The sequence below is a fragment of the Myotis yumanensis genome, unplaced genomic scaffold (assembly GCF_028538775.1).
Source record: "Myotis yumanensis isolate MYYU_CA2020_CCGP unplaced genomic scaffold, mMyoYum1.0.hap1 SCAF_1, whole genome shotgun sequence".
NCBI classification, from domain to species: Eukaryota; Metazoa; Chordata; class Mammalia; order Chiroptera; family Vespertilionidae; genus Myotis; species Myotis yumanensis.
In genome coordinates, this window is record NW_027223752.1 from 30,358,650 (window position 1) to 30,382,830 (window position 24,181).

The 24,181-nt window shown below is 38.5% G+C and overlaps 1 protein-coding gene across 2 annotated transcripts in view; it reads right to left on the reverse strand.

Moving 5' to 3' along the window:
* Positions 1-22,232, reverse strand: part of DNAL1 (dynein axonemal light chain 1) — a 30,933-nt gene extending 8,701 nt beyond the window's left edge. Inside the window, exons 1-6 of one of the 2 annotated variants that reach the window (XM_070417130.1) lie at positions 22,157-22,232; positions 15,666-15,704; positions 11,827-11,936; positions 10,531-10,586; positions 6,754-6,809; positions 844-970 (exon numbers count right to left, since the gene is read on the reverse strand). In XM_070417130.1, the coding sequence (XP_070273231.1) occupies positions 844-970; positions 6,754-6,809; positions 10,531-10,586; positions 11,827-11,936; positions 15,666-15,704; positions 22,157-22,159 (391 nt within the window). In that variant the 5' untranslated portion in view covers positions 22,160-22,232. Of the gene's footprint in view, positions 1-843; positions 971-6,753; positions 6,810-10,530; positions 10,587-11,826; positions 11,937-15,665; positions 15,705-21,705; positions 21,857-22,156 lie in introns of those variants that run through there. The other variant, XM_070417128.1, reaches the window with a different exon arrangement.
* Between the last annotated feature and the right edge of the window lie 1,949 nt (positions 22,233-24,181).

Consider the following 24,181-nt stretch of genomic DNA (forward strand, 5'->3'; position numbering starts at 1 on the left):
CAGGAGGCAGCTAATCAATTATTCTCTCTCATCATTGATGTTTTATCTCTCTCTCCCTCTCTCTTCCTCTCTGAAATCAAAATATATTAAAAAAACAAAAGCAAAGTAATATAGATGTCAGATAAGCCTTCCACACAAGAATTATTAAGTTTAAACTGATTTCTTCCAGCCTTTGGACAATTAATTTAATTTTTTTTAAAATATATTTTATTGATTTTTTACAGAGAGGAAGGGAGAGAGATAGAGAGTTAGAAACATCGATGAGAGAGAAACATCAATCAGCTGCCTCCTGCACATCTCCTACTAGGGATGTGCCCGCAACCAAGGTACATGCCCTTGACCGGAATCGAACCTGGGACCTTTCAGTCCGCAGGCCGACGCTCTATCCACTGAGCCAAACCGGTTTCTGCTAATTTAATTTTTTAAAGATTAATAGGACCAGAACCTATTCAATTAAAATCATTCTAAGTAAATATTTAGATGTAAATTTTAAGCATTTAGCTATTTCCCTCAGTGGTTAGAAATAAATGTCCTCCTGCCCTGGCCGGTTTGGCTCACTGGATAGAGCGTCGGCCGGGGGACTAAAGAGTCCCAGGTTCGATTCCGGTCAAGGGCATGTACCTTGGTTGCGGGCACATCCCCGGTGGGGGGTGTGCAGGAGGCAGCTGATCGATGCTTCTCTCTCATCGATGTTTCTAGCTCTCTATCCCTCTCCCTTCCTCTCTGTAAAAAATCAATAAAATATATTAAAAAAGAAATGTCCTCCTTTTGTTCCTTGTTTCCTATTGGGCTATTTTCTATAAATAGAAGGTAGAAGTTAGCAAAGAGCCAGCCTCAGCTTACCCCAGTCTTTCACCTGGTTATTAGACATGTAGAGAATCTTCAATTTCTTCATTACATGGATTCCTTTCAACTTCTCAATAAAATTGTAGGATATCCATAGTTCTTCTAATGTGTCCCCTACGGCTTCCTGAAAAAGAAAGCAATTTTATTTTATTTTATTTTTTTTATTTTTATTTTTTGCTAAAAGTATTACAAAGGGTATTACATAAGTGTCCTTTTTCCCCCCCACCCTTGACAAACCCCTGCCCTCCCTTACCCCCCAGTGTCTTATGTCCATTAGTTATGCTTATATGCATGCATACAAGTCCTTCGGTTGATCTCTTACTCCCCTCCCTCCTGTCCCCCAACCCTCCCTGGCCTTCCCACTGCAGTTTGACAATCAGTTTGAGGCAGCTCTGCCTCTGTATCTATTATTGTTCAAAAGTTTGTAATGGTCTTTATTATCCATGAATGAGTGAGATCATGTGGTATTTTTCCTTCATTGACTGGCTTGTTTCACTTAGCATAATGCTCTCCAGCTCCATCCATGCTGTTGCAAATGGTAAGAATTCCTTCTTTTTTACAGCAGCATAGTATTCCATCGTGTAGATGTACCACAGTTTTCTAATCCATTCATCTACTGATGGGCACTTAGGCTGTTTCCAGATCTTAGCTATGGTGAATTGTGCTGCTATGAACATAGGGGTGCATATATCCTTTCTGATTAGTGTTTCTGGTTTCTTGGGATATATTCCTAGAAGTGGGATCACAGGGTCAAATGGGAGTTCCATTTCCAATTTTTTGAGGAAACTCCATACTGTCTTCCATAGTGGCTGCACCAGTCTGCATTCCCACCAGCAGTGCACAAGTGTTCCTTTTTCTCCACATCCTCTCCAGCACTTGTCGTTTGTTGATTTGTTGATGATGGCCATTCTGACAGGTGTGAGATGGTACCTCATTGTTGTTTTGATTTGCATCTCTCGGATGATTAGTGACTTTGAGCATGTTTTCATATGTCTCTTGGCTTTCTGAATGTCCTCTTTTGAAAGGTGTCTATTTAGATCCTTTGCCCATTTTTTGATTGGATTGTTTATCTTCTTTTTGTTAAGTTGTATGAGTTCCCTATAAATTTTGGAGATTAGGCCCTTATCAGATATGACGTTGGCAAATATGTTTTCCCACGAAGTGGGTTTTCTTGTTATTTTATTGATGGTTTCTTTTGCTGTGCAGAAGCTTTTTATTTTGATGTAGTCCCATTTGTTCATTTTCTCTTTAGTTTCAACTGCCCTAGGAGCTGTATCAGTGAAGAAAGTGCTTTGGCATATGTCTGAGATTTTGTTGCCTTTGTATTCTTCTAGAATTTTTATGGTTTCCTGTCGTACATTTAAGTCCTTTATCCATTTTGAGTTTATTCTTGTGTATTGTGTAAGTTGGTGGTCTAGTTTCATTTTCTTGCATGTATCTGTCCAATTTTCCCAACACCACTTATTGAAGAGACTATCTTGACTCCATTGTATGTTCATGCCTCCTTTGTCAAATATTAATTGAGCATATTGGTTCGGGCTAATTTCTGGACTCTCTATTCTATTCCACTGATCTATATGTCTGTTCTTGTGCCAGTACCAGGCAGTTTTGAGAAGAGTGGCTAAGAAAGCAATTTTATATATATGCTTATTTTTAAACTTTTTTCCTTCCTTATAAACATAAAGACAATGGTCTTCAGAGAGAACCGAGACCCACCTGTCCCCTGGCAGGAGAGCCGAAGGCTGTGTGGGAGTTTTTGGCATTAAAAAAGCCAAGCAGAACATTCTCTTCCTCTCTTCAAACTGATCTGAACTAAGAAAAGGTACTGAAACCACCAACAGGGAAAATAACAGCACTATTTGATCACTTTTATTGACTAGTATAGCTTTCAAATTACTTGCCTATATATTTTATTATTTTATCCTTGTAACATTTAAGATAGAAAAGCAGGTTATTTATTTCTATTATACAGAGCTTAAGGGCTTTTTCTAAGACCAGAATGTTATTAAGTAGTAGAGCTGGGTCTAAATTTCAGGATTCCCACCCCCCCTCCCAATATTTATTATGGAAACTTTCAAACATAACAAAAGTCAAAAGAATTTTACAGTAGACCCCATATCCACTACCCAAATTCTACCATTAATATTTTACTATCCTTTACCTATCAAATATCTGTCCATCTTTCATACAACTATCATTCCATTAATTCACTTTTTTGCATGTATAAAATCAGTTTCCATTATAGTAAGAAAATTATACCATACTGACTCTTAAATGATAGATACAGTCAGTGGTGGCACAAATGGCCCTCTTTCAGACATAAGACGGACTGTAGTGGTTCTCTCCGTCCTGGCGCTCTTAAATCAGAACTTTGTGACTTAACCAAACCCCTCAGCTAGTATTCTGATACCTTCACCAAAGTGATCTAGTTAGTATATCATATATGTCTGTCAGAAGGGGAAATCCATTTTCATATAATTTAAACTTTATTGCTTGCATTTTCATTGCAGTGCATCTGCATCCATTTCATGTCTCCAACTTAAAAAGTTTGAGAGCCAAAACCGGTTTGGCTCAGTGGATAGAGCGTCAGCCTGCGGACTGAAAGGTCCCAGGTTCGATTCCGGTCAAGGGCATGTACCTTGGTTGCGGGCACATCCCCAGTGGGGGGGTGTGCAGGAGGCAGCTGATCGATGTTTCTCTCTCATCGATGTTTCTAACTCTCTATCTCTCTCCCTTCCTCTCTGTAAAAAATCAATAAAATATATTTTTTAAAAAAAGTGTGAGATAGCAGAAAAAATACTGATTAAATGCTGACTAGTTGACTTAGGCTCAGTTCTGGGTTCTGCCACTTATTTAGTGTTGTTTTTATATGTGCAGATGAGGACTTTTGGTCAATTTTAATATAGCCAATTTGTTCAATTCTCCAAGTACTAATTTAGCTTCTACTTAGTTTTCAGCCATTTGGATGCAGCTCTTTTGCCATTACCAAATTTCAGTACATTTTGGGACTTTACTTGGGAATATTACTTTGTAGAACGAGAATTTCTTAAGGCATATTGACTTACAAATGTTGTACAGATGTTGAATGCCCAGGATGTGGTTCTGTCTTTCAGTACATCTTCAATCTATTCTACTGTCTTTTGTATTTCCCTAAATATAAGTACTTGCTAGCCAGCTCAATTAGATTACTATTTGGATAACTTGAGAAGTGATGAGTGCCTAAAATGTGAAACTGACATTCTACAAAGATGGACTAACAAATCCAAAAACTGGACGAAACAGCTGCAATAACATTAGCAGCACTAAATAAAACCTTAAAGAAAATTTCAAAAGGTGTGAAACCATTCCAAGAAACACAATTTTCTACATATATATTAAAAGTAAGTAATAAAGATGAGATTTTGGTGAAGCAATCTGGTGAATAGAATCAGTGAAACCTGGCTAAGTTTGTGTGAACCAATTCAGTAAAAACCATCATTCAATAAACTGGCCCTTTGGAGAACTGGGCATTGAGTGAACAAGCATTCAGCAAATTGGTTCACTTCTGCCAGTAAACAAATAATTTCTTAGTGACTTGCTCTGTAAAATGAGGAGGTTGGCACAATGAAAGACCACCTCACACTCATTAGGATGGCTACTATCAAACAAACAGAAAGTAAGAAATGTTGGCAAGGATAGGGAGAAATTGGAATCCTTGCACACTGTTGGTGGGCATGTAAAATGCTGCAGGTGCTATGGACCAGTTTGGCAGGTCCTCCAAAAATGAAAAATATATGATCCAGCAATTCTTGTGGGCATTTACCCTAAAGAATTTAAAAAAGGGCCCTAACCGGTTTGGCTCAGTGGATAGAGCGTCAGCCTGCGGACTGAAGGGTCCCGGGTTCGATTCTGGTTGAGGGCATGTACCTGGTTGCAGGCACATCCCCAATAGGGGATGCACAGGAGGCAGCTGATCGATGTTTCTCTCTCATCGATGTTTCTAACTCTCTATCCCTTTCCCTTCCTCTCTGTGAAAAATCAATAAAATATATTTTTGAAAAAAAGAATTTTAAAAAGGGTTTCAAAAAGATATTTAAATACTCATGTTAATAGCAGCTTTATTTACAATAGTCACCTTTTGACATGGAAATATATTACTAATATAAAAGTAGGTTTACAGTTGTGAGTACACAAAACAGAGTTTATTTGTGTATTATTACTAATTATTGTATTATTTATTATTATAACCTACTTTTGCCTAGCCCTCCATTGAGTGAGAAAGCAGAAAAAAAATATATTAACCCTGTATATCAATAGTACAAAATATATAACACACAGGCATACACATTTACACAGATATCCATTTGTATTTGCACAGAAAAAATATTAAAGTATACAAAACAATATTATTTGTTACCTCATGGAATTGGGGAAGTAGGTATGGAGAAAAAAAGATTTTCATAGTGTGTTTCATATACTTATAAATTGCTTGATTTGTTTTTTACAATGAACATATATTACTTTTAGAATTAAAAATTTAACCTAATAGATTTTATAATTAGTAATAAAACATATTGCATGCCTACTACATGCATTAAGCACTAAGGTAGATACTAATGAACAAAACCGACGTGCTCATTAGGATTTGTGCGAGCGACAGAAAGAGAGGGCGGGGGTGGGGTGGGGGAGGGATAAACAAGATAGAGAACAAACCAATAAAAATTTCAGACAGTAGCCAGAGCTGGTTTTGCTCAGTGGACAGAGCATCAGCCTGCGGACTGAAGGGTTCCGGGTTTGATTCTGGTCAAGGGCATGCCCAGGTTGTGGGCTCAATCCCCAGTGGGGGACGTGCAGGAGGCAGCCAATCAATGATTCTCTCTTATCATTGATGTTTCTCTCTCCCTCCCCCTCTCCCTTCTTTTCTGAAATCAATTTAAAAATTTTTCCAGACTGTAATTTATATATGTGTGTGTGTATGTGTATGTGTGTGTGTGTGTGTGTGTGTATTGTCAAGAGTTATTGTCACATTAGATATAGGGTAGCTGGGTCACTTTTGAGGAGGTAACATCTGAGCTGAAGTGTGAAAGTTAAGACGGAGCAAGTAATGTGGAAATCTATAGGAACTAAGAGTTTTTTAGGCAGAGGGAACAGCAAGTACAAAATTCAGATGGGAATGGACTTGGTATATTCCAGGAAGAGAAAGAAGGCCAGTAGCTGAAGATTACAGCTAGAAAGAAGAGTAATATGAAATGAGATACGAAAGGAAGACAGAGGCCAGAGCATATATACAAATGGGCTTATAATGTACCTTAATAGTCAGTTTTCAGTTTTATTTTATTTTTTAATCTTTTCTTTTAATTTTAAATCTTTATTTTTGAAAGTATTACATATGTCCTCTTTTCTCCCCATTGACCCCTTCCAGCCCTCCTTGCCCGCCCCCCCAGGTCTTTACCACCCTGTTGTCTGTGTCCATGGGTTATACATCCAGTAGTTTTCAATAGATACCTTCATTCAATTTAACATTCCATGTTTTACAGATTTTAGTGGTCGTGTGCCCTGACTGGGAATCAAACCCTGATCCCCCGGCTCATAGGTCAATGCTCAACCACTGAGCCACACTAGCTGGGCTCCATTGATTTTTTAGAGAGAGTGGAAGGGAGGGGGAGAGACAGAGAAAGAGAAAGATCGATGTGAGAGAGATACATCAATTGGTTGCCTCCCGCATGAGGTATGTGCCCTTGACAGGGAATTGAACCCGTGACCTTTCAGTCCGAGGGCTGATACTCTATCCACTGAGCCAAACCAGCCAGGGCTTTGGGACTTTTTAAAGTTACTTTTCTACTTTATAAAATTTCTTCAATGGACAAATATTATTTTCATACTAAGAAAGAAGTATATGCTTTTGTAAAGCAATAAATAGCAACCTACCAGTCCATTTAAGTTCTTTATGTTGTTTCTTCCTAAAGACAATATCCTCAAGTTTTCTGTAGCGGGGGGGAAAAAAAGCAATTTTTTGTTTATGAGAATCATATTATACAATTGTAAATCTAGTATACTATAGTTTTAATAAATTTTATATAATAAATGTATAAGAGTAAGGAAGGCTGTATTAATTAAAAGTGATAATCAAGTAGAAAATAAGGTAAACATGCCCTAGCTGGTTCGGTTCAGTTGATAGAGCATTGGCCTGTGGACTGAAAGGTCCCAGGTTCGATTCTGGTCAAGCCACATGCCTGGGTTTGGGGCTCGATCCCAAGTTGGGGGCATGCAGGAGGTGGCCGCAGGAGGTGGCCAATCAATGATTCTTTCTCATCACTGATGTTTCTATCTCTCCCTCTCCCTTCCTCTCTGAAATCAATAAAAATATATTTAAAAGAAAATAAGGTAAACACTACAACTGAGATTTCACATCATGCCAGTATTAATTTTTTTTAATTGTTAGCTATTTAGAATGCATGATCTTAAATTGATGGCTAATAAAAATATTAGAGGGATAAAATAAGAGCAAAGAAGATCTGAACTTTAGATTTGAGAGCATGTATATACTTCAAATCTTTTATGGTATGAGGACTCATAATAGAAAACATATTTAAGAATAGTATACCTCACTCCACAAAGGATTAGAAATCAAATTAATTAGTATTTTTTAAACCTTTTACTTTCAGTCTTTTAAATAATTAGATTGTGATTTGGTTTAAAAGATGCCTATTTGTATTTTTTATAAGGATGTTTCTATCTGTGTATCTATAGATTATTTGTGGAATAGAAAAAAGGAAGAAGAAACAATGGTTGCATCCAGTAGTTTTCAATAGACCCCTTCATTCAATTTAATAAGGGAGAAATTGAGAGTGTATGGTCAGAAGACTTCTTTTGAACTATTTACATAAAACCATGTACATGTATTATTTTCAAAATTTAAAAAAAGATTTCTAGTAAAACACAGGAAATCTCATTTGTTCTAAAAAAACTACTTGATTACTTATGCATAAATTATACATTTAGTTTTCACAACTTAAACTTCAATAACTACACTGTCCAACATGGTAACTACTAGTCACATGGCTATTTAACTTAATTAAAAATAAATACAATTAAAATTCAGTTTCTCAGTCACACTAGCTGTGTAAGGGTAGTGGCAACTGTTTTGGGAATGTGCAGACAGTTCTATTGGATGGCACTGTTCTATAACATCCATAAATTGATAGTTAAGAATACAAAACCAATTAACTGAGTTCAAATCCCAACTTTCTAGGGAAGCAACCAAACCTCTTTCAATCTCAGTTTTATCATGTAAAATAAAGAAATACAGTATCTATTTTATAAGCATATAAGAACTGAGATAGCCCTAGCTGGTTTTGTTCAGTGGATAGAGCATTGGCCTGTGGACTGAAGGGTCCCAGGTTCAATTCCAGTCAAGGGCACGTGCCCAGGTTGCGGGCTAGATCCCTGGTGGGGGGCGTACAGGAGGCAGCTGATCAGTGATTCACTCTCATCATTGATGTTTCTGTCTCTCTCTCCCTTTCCCTTCCTCTGTGAAAACAATAAAAAAAAAAATTATTTTTTTTTAAAAAGAACTGAGATAATTGTCTAAAACATTCAGCCTAGCCCGACCAGTGTGGCTGAGTGGTTGAGCATCAACCTATGAACCAGGAGGTCAGGGTTTGAATCTCAGTCAGAGCACATACCCGAGTTGTGGGCTGGATCCCAGTGTGGGGCGTGCAGGAGACAGCTAATCAATGATTTTCTGTCATCAATGATGTTTCTATCTCTCTCTCCCTCTCCCTTCCTCTCTGAAATCAGTTATATATATATAAAATAAAACATTCAGCCTAATGCCTAATCCATGGTAAGTACACAATATATGGTGTGTTTGTGTCTGTGTATCAGGCATATATGTTATATAAACTTTGGTTTTAATTAATTTAATTACTCTTTCTTTGTAAACATTTATAAAAGACGATCTTGGATTATAATAATAATTACCTACTTCATAACTATTGTATTAATCCTCACCAGAGGATATTTTTCCATTGATTTTTAGAGAGAGTGGAAGAGAAGGAAAGACAGAGAGAAACATCGATGTGAGAGAAATACATTAATTGGTTGCCTCCCGCACGAACCCCAACCAGGGCCCGGGCTAGGGAAGAGCCTGCAACCAAGGTACATGCCCTTGACCAGAATTGAACCTGGGACCCTTTAGTCCTCAGGCCAATGCTCTATCCACTGAACCAAACCAGCAAGGGCACTATTGTGAATAATAAAATGAGTTAGTGTATATAAAGGACTTAGAATAGTGCCTGGTACATATAAATGCTCAAGAAATATTAGTCATTTTCATAGTGAGGAATATGTTCTGTCTCTTTAGATAATTAACTCCTTGGGGACAAGAATCACATTTTATTAATCATTTTTAAAAATATTTTTTTACTGATTTCAGAGAGGTAGGGAGAGGGAGAGATAGAAACATCAATGATGAGAGAGAATCATTGATTGGCTGCCTCCTGCACACCCTACACTGGGGATCAAGCCCGCAACCCAGGCATGTGCCCTGACTGGGAATCAAACCATGACCTCCTGGTTCATAGGTCGACCATGCTCAACCACTGAACCATGCTGGTCGGGCAAGTATTATACTTTTTAAAAGTCATTGACACCTTAGCCGGTTTGGCTCAGTGAATAGATTGTCGGCCTGCAGACTGAAGGTCCCCGGTTCGATTCCAGTCAAGGGCACATGCCTGGGTTGTGGGCTTGATCCTCAGTAGGAGGCGTGCAGGAGGCAGCCAATCAATGATTCCCTCTCATCATTGATGTTTCTATCTCTCTCTCCCTCTCCTTTCCTCTCTGAAATCAATAAAAAATATATATATTAAAATAAATAAACAAGTCATTGCCAACTTGATAGGCAAAATATTAATATCTTGTTTTAATGTTTGTTTCTTCACTTGTGAATAAGCTAGGAATCTTAAGATAAGGTAAGTATCCTCAATTATCCAGGTGTTCCCTAAATGCAATCACAAGTAAACTCAAAAGAGAAAAACTAGACACAGACAAAAAAAGAGAGAATGCAATATGACCACTGAGGCAGAGACTGGAGTGATGTGGTTCAAGGAATGTGGCAGCCCTCAGAATCTAGCAGAGGCAAGGAACAGATTCTCCGCTAAAGCCTCCGTAGGGAGTGGGGCTGACAAAACCTTGACTTTGGCCAGTGAAACTGATTTCAGACTCTGGCTTCCAGAACGGGGAGGGAATAAATGCCTGTTATTTTAAGCCATCAAGTTTCAGCAGCCATGGGAAACTAGCACAAGAGTCAGAGCCTTGGCAACTTGGTAGGTGATAATGTCATTAACAAATTTAAGAAGCACAGGAAAAACAGGGATGATGAGAAATTAAAAGTTAAATAGAACCAGGATGAAACACAAGACAAATCTGAACACAAAAATATAACAAAAAATCTGATTTTTAAATTTAAGATATCTCAATTCAAACCCTTAGCTTTAAAATATATTTAAAATGTTCAGGTCTCATATATCTGTAATTTTCTTTGGATAATCAAACTTAAGACAAATGATTTATATATTCTCTCTGTCATCTGACAATTACTGTGGTTAAAACAGGTGCCGGCTTCTGGAATTACGTCGTGTCTCTGGAATGTTTATTCCAATAACTAGAAAATCCAAGAACCATCTGCTATTGTGGATCACTTACTTAAGCCGTTCAGGTTGGCAATTTTTTCAATGCAGTTTGTCGACAGTGAAAGCTTCCTTAAAAAGAACAAAGGAAAACTTGAATTAATATGAAAAAATTGTAAATCGTATATCAGAGATGATTTCTCTAGTGCCCATAAAAGATGATATTTAAGTCATACTTCCTTTTGTCAGTGAATTCTTTTATCCCCTTCAGAAATGGCATATATTCCTTCATTTTAAAATCTTCATAGTTTTTTCTGGTTACAAAAGTTAACATAGACTCATTGTAGGAAATTTAAAAAAACCTCTTTGAGTGCAATTTGGTGTTATCTATTAGATATTTTAATGCATGTATTCTTTGACACAGTAATTCATTTCTAGGAATACATCGAATTGAAATACTAATGCAAATACCAAAAGTTATATGAACTAGGTTATTGATTATATTATGATAGCAAAAAAATGGGGGGAAGTCTATAAACATCCATTAACTGAGGATTACTATACTGTCATGAAAACAAATGACACTGGGCTATTGACACCAACTTGAGATGTCCATGATATGTAGCTAAGTTTTAAAACCATCTAACAGAACAATACATTTTATTTTCTCATGTGTTAAATCTTTCAGAAATGTATATTGTAAGAAGCCATATGTAATCCTAACCACCCCACACTTTCCCCCAGATCACTTAGTTCAAGGAATTTTTAATAGTTCATATATATTTACTTAGATTTTTTCTATACATACTTTAATTATATAAAGACAAATTTTTAAAGGGAGAATATATACAATTCTTAGTCTTCCTTTATTGACAAAATGTTTTTAATATCTTAGTAAATTTCATGCAAAAATATAATAAAAACTAATTTTATTGAATATTTAATGCATGCCTGTTATTCTTCTAAGTATTTTACATGCATTAACTATTTTAACCATTACAACAATCTTGTGAAATATTAGTATCCATATTTTGAGAAACTGAGGTACAAAGATATGAGACAATTTGCCTAATATTCCATAGCCAGAAAGTGGCACAGCCAAATTTAAAACCCAAAAAGTTTGACTCTAGAACATGTGATCATATCCTTTCTGATTTGACTTGAAGAGGAATTATTCATTTTTTTACTTGATACAGTAAAGTCAATTACTATACAGTGTAAATTACTGATCAAATCTGCATATTTTCTAGTCATCCCCCTCTCCCAAGAACTACTAATGAAAAACTGAGTTCCTTAAACCTGGGAATATGGTGGGGGAATAATTCTTTAATTGTCCAGACAACCAGAAGGATGAATAAAGACGAGAACTTACTCGCAATTAGCAAGCATGGACAAGGATGCATCCATCTTCTCTATAGGAGGGATCTGGGCATAAAGCTTTACCTCTTTGGCCTCAGATGGCTTCTGACTGGTTTTCTCTTCCTGTGATAAAAATTAATTTGGAAAAAAATGATCCCTGATTGTAATGTGGAGTTAAAGGAGGCTAGAATTTCCCAAGGCTTTTCTATCTTTATTTCAAAATTATTATTAGAAATTAATAGTTCTGTGCATTTTTTTTTCTAACTATATTTTTATTGAATTCAGAGAGGAGGAGAGAAGAAGAGTGAGACAGAAACATCAATGATGAGAGAGAATCATTGATTGGCCACCTCCCACACACATCCCACTGGAGATCCAGCCCACAACCCGGGCATGTGCCCCTGACCTAATCTAACCCAGGACCCTTCAATCCACAGGCCGATGCTCTATTCACTGAGCCAAACTGGCCAGGGCAATTCTGTGCATTCTTAATTTTTTGTTGTTGTTTTTAATTCTCATTTGAGGATATTTTTTCCATTGATTTTTAGAGAGAGTAGAGGGAGAGACAGAGAGAGAGAAACATCAATGTGAGAGAAACACATAGACTGGTTGCCTCCCGCACAGGCCGACCAGGGCCAACCCTACAATCGAGGTAAGTACGTGCCCTTGACTGGAATCAAACCTGGGACCCTTCAGTCATGGGCTAACACTCTACACCAGTGGTTCTCAACCTTCTGGCCCTTTAAATACAGTTCCTCATGTTGTGACCCAACCATAAAATTATTTTCATTGCTACTTCATAACTGTAGTTTTGCTACTGTTATGAATCATAATGTAAATATCTGATATGCAGGATGGTCTTAGGCGACCCCTGTGAAAGGGTCGTTCGACCCCCAAAGGGGTCTGGACCCACAGGTTGAGAACTGCTGCCTATACAGAGTCAAACCAGACAGGGCAATTCTGTGCATTGTTTATAGTTCACTTATGGACCTTCACTGTTGACTCTGATAATCAAGGTTCTACATGGAAAACTAAAGTAATTCATTGTTAGATCTGAACCAAAGGGGAAAAAAGAGGAAAGAAAATAACTAATTTCTGTAATATTTAAAACTAGAGGCCCGATGCATGAAATTCGTGCAAGAGGCTTGGCCCTCACAGCCGCAGTGGCTTGCCTTGGCCCTTGAAGCCCTGGCTTCATCCAGAAGGTTGTCTGGAAGGACGTCCAGAAGGATGTCGGGAAGGTTGTTTGGCTATCCAGTCTAATTAGCATATTATGCTTTGATTATTATAGATCCTTTAAGAGCCTATCAATTAATAAAAGCAAACACAGAGAGAAGACCAAGATGGCGGCATAGGTAAACACCAGAGACTGCTGCTGCAAACAACCACTTCAAAAATACAACTAAAAGACGGAACGGACATCACCCAGAACCACAGGAAGGCTGGCTGAGGAGAGATTCTTTAACTAGAAGGAAAGAAAACAGCATACTGAGGCTCAGAGGAGGCACAGTGTGGAAAATACAAAGGTACCAAGGTGCGCGCGCAAAGCGGGCTGGTGGCTGAGAGCGCGGTTGTCATTTTCAATCAGGAGGGAGTCTCAGACTCTGAGCTCCAGATCCGGGCGAGTCTCTAGGGACTCAGACTCAAACGGGAGAGGCAGGATTGTCTGGCATCAGTTGGAACGGAGGGCACCTTTCTCTCCGAGGTTTGCAGTGGTTGTGGGGGTTCTGAGAAGCAGAACCTGTGGGAACGGGACTGAGAGCAGCCATAACTGCTCCCTCCGCCCACCCTGTTGATCCCGTGCGACCCGCCCTGCCCAAGCCCTGCGCAGAGCCATTTGCCGGATCGCCTCAGGCAAAGGCTAGAAGTTTTCCCACTGCAGATACAGCTGATTCTCACAGCCAGTCGGCCTGGCGGTCAAATCCCTCTAGTATTAACTACAACAATCAAGGCTTAACTAGAACAAGACTGCGCACAAAGACCACAAAGGGGTGCACCAAGAAAGCATAAAAAATGCTGAGACAAAAAAACATGACAGAAATGGAGGATATAGAGCTAAAAAATGCAATTTTGAGGGCTTGCAATAATGTGCTACAAGCTGCCAATAAACTTGATGAGAGCCTCACGAAATGTAATGAGACCCTCATGAAATCTAATGAGACCCTCGATGTTATGATAAAGAACCAACTAGAGATTAAGCAGACACTGACTGAAATAAAGAATATTATACAGACACCCAATAGCAGAACAGAGGAGCACAAGAATCAAGTCAAAGATTTGAAATGCGAAGAAGCAAAAAACACCCAACTGGAAAAGCAAAATGAAAAAAGAATCCAAAAATACGAAGATAGTGTAAGGAGCCTCTGGGACAGCTTCAAGTGTACAAACATCAGAATTATAGGGGTGCCAGAAGATGAGAGACAGCAAGATATTGAAAACCTATTTGAAGAAATAATGGCAGAAAACTTCCCCCACCTGGTGAAAGAAATGGACTTACAGGTCCAAGAAGCGCAGAGAACCCCAAACAAAAGGAATCCAAAGAGGACCACACCAAGACACATCATCATTAAAATGCCAAGAGCAAAAGACAAAGAGAGAATCTTAAAAGCAGCAAGAGAAAGAGACTCAATTACCTACAAGGGAATACCCATACGATTGTCAGCTGATTTCTCAACAGAAACTTTGCAGGCCAGAAGGGAATGGCAAGAAATATTCAAAGTGCTGAATACCAAGAACCTACAACCAAGATTACTTTATCCAGCAAAGCTATCATTCAGAATTGAAGGTCAGATAAAGAGCTTCACAGATAAGGAAAAGTTAAAGGAGTTCATCACCACTAAACCAGTATTATATGAAATGCTGAAAGGTATCCTTTAAGAAGAGGAAGAAGAAAAAGGTAAAGATACAAATTGTGAACAACAAACATGCATCTATCAACAAGTAAATCTAAGAATCAAGTGAATAAATAATCTGATGTACAGAATGAACTGGTGATTATAATGAATCAGGGACATAGAAAGGGAATGGACTGACTATTCTTGGGGGGGGGGAGGGGAATGGGAGATGCGGGAAGAGACTGGACAAAAATCGTGCACCTATGGATGAGGACAGTGGGTGGAGAGTGAGGGCGGAGGGTGGGGCGGGAACGGGGAGGAGGGGAGTTATGAGGGGGGAAAAAAAGAGGAACAAATGTAATCTGAACAATAAAGATTTAATAAATTAAAAACAAAAAAAAAGCAAACACAACAACAAAAACATCTTCCTGGAAAGAATTCATTGTCTCTAAATAACGTTTCCTTAAATATCAGGTTCAGACCTATATAAGATCAACTGTTTTCTTTGTCATTTCATCTTTCTGTTTTTATACATAATTCAGTCTGAACTAGAACCCCAAAATATAAAGAATTTTGGAAGATATTCTCTTTACAGCACAGCTGAGGTCACAACTATTTACTCTGCAGTAATTTACTACTAAGTTATACCTTAGAGTTTAATTTTGGTACTAAGTATACAAAATTAAAATTTAATTACCAATATATGCTGCCTAATAATATTTTCTAAGTATATCACAACCAGAATATTTATATTGATACAATCCACTGATTTAAATCAGATTTTCCCAATTTTACATGTACTCATTTATATATATGGTGTGACTGTGTTTGTATGGGTGCATTAAGTTCTACACATTTTTATCACCTATGTGGGTTCATGTATCCACCACCACAGTCAACATAACTAAGCAGTTCCAATACCACAAAGGTCCCTTTTACTGAATGGTCAGATTTAAATAACTATCTAAAAATTCTCCTTGCACGGTTTCTAAAAGAAGTTAAAAACTCATATACTCACCCATCTGGCTAGGGCTTCTTTGATTGTTGTTGCCTTTGCCTTAAAAAGAGAAGGAAAAACAAGGCTGTTTTTATTGGTGTAATCTGTTAATTTTTTTAAAAATATATTTTATTGAGTTTTTACAGAGAGGAAGGGAGAGTGATGGAGAGTTAGAAACATCGATAGAGAGAAACATCGATCAGCCGCCTCCCGCACACCTCCCACTGGGGATGTACCCGCAACCAAGGTACATGCCCCTGACCGGAATCGAACCTGGGACCCTTCAGTCCGCAGGGCAACGCTCCATCCACTGAGCCAAACCGGCTGGGGCCAATCTCTTAATTTTTCATGCAATAATTACTAGTCTTTGTATCTACCATTTAAAAAATTAACTTGTTTCTTTGAGACTTTATATGCAAAGAGTTTTTTAATTTTCTCAAATCAGATAGATTTATTTAAATACCTCTCTGAGAAATTAAGGGAATCATGTTGTAATGTCCATTTACATAACTCCCACTTGGTTTTCAAAAAATATATAGCTTTCAAAGCTTGATATTAAAACATGTCATTTCATTGATTCTAAGGTCTACATCTTCTTTCACATGTTAACATCTTTGAAATTCGGACGCATCTTCTAACCAGGAACAATTTACAATTGTCGTGGCCAGGTGGCAGTGGTGAAGTTTTAGAAAAACAAGAACCATTTTATCTCATATACATAGATTCCTTTTTATGCTTGCAAAGGATGACATATAATAAAAGTCTATATGCCTAAATACATTTAAAAGAACTCTGCCAATAAGTACAAAATAAAAATTCTAAGTGATAAGAAATTATTTGTTATAGTTCAATTCCAATTTATTTTTCTTTCTTAGCAAAACATAAAATAATGTCGCACCTTAATAATCAATAATACCTTAGATTCCATTTATTATGATATTTAAAACTTTAAAGATGAGAAAGGAAGACATCTATGGAATTACTGCTAGAGTTCCTTTAAAAAAAATAAAGAGAGCCCTGCCAGCGCGGCTCAGTGGCTGAGTGTTGACCCATGAACCAGGAGGCCATGATTCGATTCCCGGTCAGGGCACATGCCCGGGTTGTAGGCTCAATCCCCAGGGTGGGGCAGGCAGGAGGCAGCCAATCAGTGATCCTCACCCTCTCCCTTCCTCTCTGAAATTAATAAAAACATATTAAAGCGGCAGTTCTCAACCTGTGGGTCGCGACCATCGGAAAACACATATAGCATATCAGATATTTATATTACGATTCATAACAGTAGCAAAATTACAGTTATGAAGTAGCAACGAAAATAATTCTATGGTTGGGGGTCACTACAACATGAGGAACTGTATTAAAGGGTCGTGGCATTAGGAAGGTTGAGAACCACTGTTAGAGAGAGAGAGAGAGAGAGAGAGAGAGAGAGAGAATCTTAAACAAAACAAAGGGAAAGTTTAAAAAGTATATAGCATTATGTCTAGAAAATAAGGGCATAGTAATAAATAACTCTTGGGTTAAAAAATTATAAATTAAAGTAAAATAATAAAATAAAAGACAAGAAAGTAAAAATATGAGAAATACATATAACACGTAAAAGGAAACTTACAGCCTCAAATACATTTATTTTAAAAGAAGAGAGAACAAAAGATAGAAAACAAATAAGCTAAGCATTCAAGATATTTGAAAAAGTACATCATTATAAATCCAAAAAAGGCATAGGAAATACAAAGGAAGAAGTCAATGAGAAACAGAGCAGTGGGAAAAAGATTAATAAAACTAAAAGTTAGTTCTTAAATCTCTGGCAAGCCTGATTGATCAAAAACGAGAGATAGCCCTAGCCAGTTTGGCTCAATGGATAGAGCATCAGTCTTTGGACTGAAGGGTCCTGGGTTCAATTCCACTCAAGGGCACCTACCTCGGTTGCAGGCTCCCGGCCCTGGTTGGGGGCATGTGGGAGGCAACCAATTGATGAGTCTCTCTCACATCGGTGTTTCTCTTTGTCTTTCCCTCTCCCTTCCACTCTCTCTAAAAAATCAATGGTAAAAATATCCTTGAGTGAGGATTTAAAAGAAAGAGAGAGAGAGATACAAGTTAAAAATATAAACTAAATAAGGGGAAATAATACAGATACCACAGGGATTTTAAAATAAAATATGATAAGCAAATACATGGTAATAAGTTGGAAAAGCTAGGCCAAGTATACATTTCTAAAAACAAACAAAAAACAGAAAAGTGCCAGAACTGTCACAAGAAGAATCAGACCAATAACTATTTAAATCATTAAAAAGAAAATTGAAGAGATTTACCCTCATCCTCCTCCCCTAAAGCTCCAAGCCTAATTTTACAAATGAGTTCTACCAAGCTTTCAAGGAACAGATATTCCCTGTTATACAAGTTCTTTCAGGAACCAGAAAAAGAGGGAAAGCTGCCAGCATATTTAAGAGGCTAGAATAACTTGATGCTATAACGAGATAAGGAGCCCTCTTCATTTCTCAACACAGAGTTGAAAAGCCTAGATATGATAATAGGTCTCCAAAGCCAATGATGTATAATGAACATGATAAAGAAAAGTTTATCCCAGGAGCATAAGGATTGTTTAACAACAGAAAAAATTATAAAGGTAAATCATTTATTATTGGATTAAAAGGGGGGAAATCACATTTATTTCAATAAGTGGAGAAAAGCACTTGATAAAGTTCTACATTTTTTAATTTTAAAAACTTATTTCTTGGTTTTAGAGAGAAAGGAAAAGAGAGAGGGAGGGAAGGGAAGAAAGAGAGAGAGAGAGAGATCAATTTGTTGTTCCACTTATTTATGCATCATTGGGTGATTCTTGTATGTGCCCTGACCAGGCATCTAACTCGCAACCTTGGCGTATGGGGACAACATTTAAACCAACTGAAAAACCTGGCCAGGGCCCATAAAATCTACATTTGATATTAAAAGCTCTCATTTAAGAGTTAAAGGGGTCCCAGGTGGCTCAGCTGATCGGAGCATCATCCCATACATCAAAAGGGTGTGGGTTCAATTCCTGGTCAGGGCACATACCTAGGTTTCGGGTTCAATCCCCAGTCATGTGTATGGGAGCCAACCAATCAATGTTTCTCTCACACATGATGTTTCTATCTCTCTCTCCCCCTTTTCTTTCTTTCTAAAATCAATAAAAACATATCCTCAGGAAAGGATTTTAAAAATAAAAGAAAAGCTACATACCAAAAAGCTATAATAAGCACCATACTTAATGGAGAAATTCATTCATTTCAGCAAATATTCATTGAGTATCTACCAGATACCAAACATTCTTCTACATACCTAGTATATATCAACAGATAAAACAAAGATCTCTGCCTTCATAGAACTATTAGCAGGAGACAAATGGTAATACAATTTTGAAAATAAATAAATTATACACTATATTAGAAGATGACAATTGCTAAAGAAAGAGAAAATGCTGAGCTTGGTAAAGGATATCAGGATCTGTGTATATGTATGTGGAGGATGTTTGTTTTAAATGAGGTGGGTAAGGTGAGCCAGACTGGAATGGTAACATTAAAAGTATTCTCTTTAAGATCCCAAACACATCAAGGATGTCTACTATCACTGCTACTATTTAACATGGTACAAGAGATCTTTAAAATGTTATAATAAAGAGAAATACAAACTGCAATGGTTAAAAGTAGGAAACAAAACTCACTTTGTGCAGATGGTCATCTATATAGAAATCACATAGAATAAACTCACAAATATTAGAACAAATGGAGTTCAGCAAGTGAAGAACATTGTTGACAACGTAAACAAAAAACTGGGAGAAGATATTTTCAATGTAAATCCAGCAAAGGGCTGATATCTAGATATATAAGGAACTCCTAAAATTCAGAACCAAAAGAAATATGGAAAAGTTGGCAAAAAACATAAACAGAATATGCACAGAAACTGAAATCCAGATGACTAACAAGAATATCGTAAGGTATTCAAACTCATTAAGAATTGGTGAAACGTAGAATAAAACAATGGAATGCTAAAAAACATCCTCAGACTGGCAAAAGTTAGAAAGTTGGTGACAATGTAGAGAGAAGCAAAAACTAGTAAAGCCAATCTGGAAAGCAGTCTGACAGTGTGTAGGTAAATTAAATCTGCACAGACCCTACGACTCTGCAATCCCACTACTAGTATATTTCCCAGAGAAATCCTTGCATGGGTCCATAAAAAGACACATAAGAACACTTTCAAGTTGGAAGCAATCTAACTATCTATAAATTGGTTTATAAGGTCATTAATTCTAAGGCAGTGGTCCTCAACCTTCCTAATGCTGTGACCCTTTAATACAGTTCCTCATGTTGTGGTGACCCTCAATTTCATTGTTACAAATTGAACATAATTAAAGCATAATAATTAATCAAAAAAACAATATGTAATTATATATGTGTTTTCCGATGGTCTTAGGTGACCCCTGTGAAAGGGTCGTTCGACCCCTAAAGGGGTTGCGACCCACAGGTTGAGAACCGCTGGTCTAAGGCCATGCCATCCTGAACACACCCAATCATGTCTGATCTCGGAAGGTCACTAGTTCCTCTCTAGAGGGCAGGAATCAAAAACTGAAATGCCTAAAGAACCAATGGAACATCATTAATGGATAAAGCTGGCCATGTAAAGAGCCCCTACTTGGCTCTAGAAAACTGTTGACAGGGGGGACTTGGGACAAGAATTACCCTAATATCACATTTCTTCAAACATGAAAACTCCATTAATGAAAGCAACATCCTTATTTTATGTACCATTAAGAAAAGATGCTGCCAATTATATGACAGCAATACAAACATTTTCAATAATATAAAAATGTAAAAAAAAAATGTCTTATGGTGAAATATAGTATTTCTGATTTTTCAAAGAAGCCAGAAATCTCAGTCTTGTGAAATATCCTTTTTTAAGACACTGGAAGCTAATTTTTTTTAATTAAAAAAAAACACACAACAACTATGTGAGGCCCTGGTCAGATGGCTCAGTTGGTTAAAGTGTGGTCCCAATACACCAACGTTGCAGTTGGATCCCAGGTCAGAGAACATTCAGGAATCAGCCAATAAATGCATAAATGGGGGGAACAACAAATAGATGTTTCTTTCTCTCTCTCTCTCCCTCTCTTTCTCAAAATCAATCAATAAAAAAAATATGTAAGGAAAGTCCTTTATAAGTAAATAATACATTATGTGGGCCTGTTATTTCTGGAGGGCACCAGAACTAACAGTTTACAGCCTCCGATAACTTCATCTAATTACTGGTTCTGATTCTTTATTTGAAGATTTGCAATAATTCTTATGGTTCATGCTTGTGGGATTTAGAGTTTATTGTTTCTTTGCCTGAATATAAACCTAGGTTCCAGAACTTTTTCCTTTCCTTGGCAGTGGTTTTAGCTAAATGCCTGTGGAATAAAGTACGGAAGGGATGAGGAATACTTTAAAAAGAGTGGTGTTTAATCTCGTGGTTGAGGATGGGCATGAATGGCTTCCTTATCATTTCCATTTCTTGGGCTCAGTTTCTGCCCACCTATGTAGCATTGGAATCACATAATGAAGACAACTAATTATACTTATTCTTCATAACCTTCTCCATCCCAGCCAGACAATCACATCCTTTGCTGAACAGCTTTGGCTGGGTCTATAACTAACCAACAACATCCCTCTTCACGCTACTAGTGGGAACTGCCAAGCATGCAAGCAAGACAGAGCACATTTTAAGTAGGAATTGAGGAGCATCACTAGGTCAAGCCATTACTTCATAACGGTTTTCATTGGATAAACAGATGACAGATTTCAAAGCTAAGGCAGTATTTCTCAAAGTGTGGTGGGGCCCACTCCAATTTTAGAATAACTTGAGGTGCATTGTCAAAACGCACATGCCTGAACCTCCCCCATCATATTAAAAATTCATAATTTGTATTCCAACAAGCTTATATAGTATTTGGGCCCACTAAAATCATACATACGCACACTGACATTTGAGAAACAGTACCCTAATGCATTCTGTCAGACTGGGTTTCACAACGCTACCTAATAACTGCACTCACAGTCATTCAGGGCAACCTGCGCACATCACAGGTTTAAATACTGCTGCAATGGTGTGTCACGCATCACTCTCGTAGCCAGCTCCCCCACTCCATCTCGCTAGCGGCGGAGGGGGGCATCACTTCTTTGTAAAAGACATCCTCATTCACCCACTCCCTTCCATCACCGTTCCCACCCCAAGCCCCTCTTCTTCGAGAATCTCCTGCTCTTTGCCTTCCCTTCTCTTTGCCAGGGTCCCTCCCCACTAACCCAATCTCTAATCCGCCCAAGCCCCGTCACCCCAGACCACCCAGCTTCTCCTTCGCCCCAGGCCTCTGACTCCAAGGAGCCAGCATCCGCTCCCGGGCTCCCTTCCGCTGTTCAAGGACACCCTCCGCCCTCCCCACTCTACAATCACCCGTTCCCACTTCCAATCTCTTCTCGGCGTGGCTACCAGGCCTGGAAGAGACTCACCATTCCGGCGGTTGCTACTGTCACTGCTCCGGTTGCTAGGGCCCGCCGGGGTCAGTGCGCGTGCGCACTTCTCGGAGTTCGCCGTGGATCCCTACCCCCGCCGCTGTCCTTTCTCTCCGCCCTCAGGTGGCTGGAGCGGGGCATTGTGGGACGGCGGGGCGGCCGCCCGGGTCCTCCTGCCCCGCTGCCCATCGCTCCCCAGTAGCTGCAGCGCCACTGCCTGTGCCGCGCAGGGCTGGGAGCTGAACCCCGCCCGGTGGTCGGGATGTGCTTTTCCCTACGGAAAGCAGTTGCAGCTAATCTGCAGCGACGTACCTGCCGCAAGTTTAAAACTGGGAAACCTCCCTATAACCATTGCCCTTCCCATAAAAGGATTTGTAAAACTCGCTTCCCCTGCTAATTGCCCTTCCTGACCTTCTCTGGACCATCTGCTGCAATTAACCTGGCGTTCTCTCCCTCTGAGGGTACACGAAGCTAAACTCTGCCGAATTTTTTCAGTAACCTTCCTCCAGGATGCCAGAGGCGGCTGAAAACATAGCATTTAGGTTTCACATAATCCAAGTGTCTTTTGACTCCCAACTTTCAAATTAGCCAAAAGTAGTAAACATACTCAAGAGTTGCTAGGGGTCTGGAGAAATGGGACGCAGTTTATAACTGACACAGCCTTTCTGGAGGGCTGGTGGCAGTATTAAAAATACGGACGAAAAAGGCCACACACTACATCTGACAGTGTGCAGGGCGGCCTTACAAACCGGAGAGTCCGAAAGTACCCACAAAGGATGGTCTGAAATGGAACCTGTTGTAATGTACCCCGGGAATCACAGAAGGACGCCTCAAGAAGTCGAATTAAAGAGTCACATTTATTGCAATCCGGGACTATGAGGGGCCATTTTACTTTCCCAAATCTCATAGTGATAAGATGGCCGCAACACCAGATTTATATAGGCAAAAATCACAAAGGTATTGATTACATCTCAAGGTTTGGTTAGCAAAAAAGCAGTTTTCAGAAGCAGAAGCAGCATGTTAATTATAGTTTTGGGTCTCAGAGTCACTGAATTGACAGAAACACATTATCTAGAGCACTCGGGTCTGGAATGAGGAACCTGGGCTAAACTTAGGCATGTTATCCAAATTACAGTTTTGGGTCTCTGGAACACTGAGTCAACAAGGATACGTTAACTGGAGCCCTCTGACCTTGGGATAACTGTGCTGTCCTTCCCAGGTAAAGGAAAATGTGCTTTCTAAGACCAGTATGACCACAACCCATAGGATATTCACATTACAATCAATAAGGCATTTAATTGAATGGGATGATTTATATAATTCAGAAAATCAAAGTAACTTTTCTATTGTTAAACAAAGCAAATACGTACAGAAGCCAAACAGCAGGGTTAAAGTTAAACTACAGTTTCTACCTGAGATGATTGCTACCGTACTTCAAACCTTTCTACCTAAAAGCAGTCCGGGGCAGGTAGTCATGTTCTTAGGCTGGTACTTCCCTAACAAAGGTCAGTCTTTCCCAACAAAGCCTGTCTACTGTCTTTTTGCATCTAGGACAGCGGTTCTCAACCTCTGGGTCGCGACCCCTTTGGGGGTCAAATGACCCTTTCACAGGGGTCGCCTAAGACCATCAGAAAACACATATATAATTATATATTGTTTTTGTGATTAATCACTATGCTTTAATTATGTTCAATTTGTAACAATGAAAATACATCCTGCATATCAGATATTTACATTATGATTCATAACAGTAGAAAAATTATAGTTATGAAGTAGCAACGAAAATAATTTTATGGTTGGGGGTCACCACAATATGAGGAACTGCATTAGGAAGGTTGAGAACCACTGCTCTAGGATAACATACCTTTGGAATGACAGGGTAATTTCCTCCCCTCAATCCCCCACTGCTCAAGGCACAACCACTACACCAGAACAAACCACACACACCCCCACTGTTATTATCATGTTAATTGTTGACTGTTAACTATGCTATACCCACAAATGCAAAAGAAGTATGTGTCT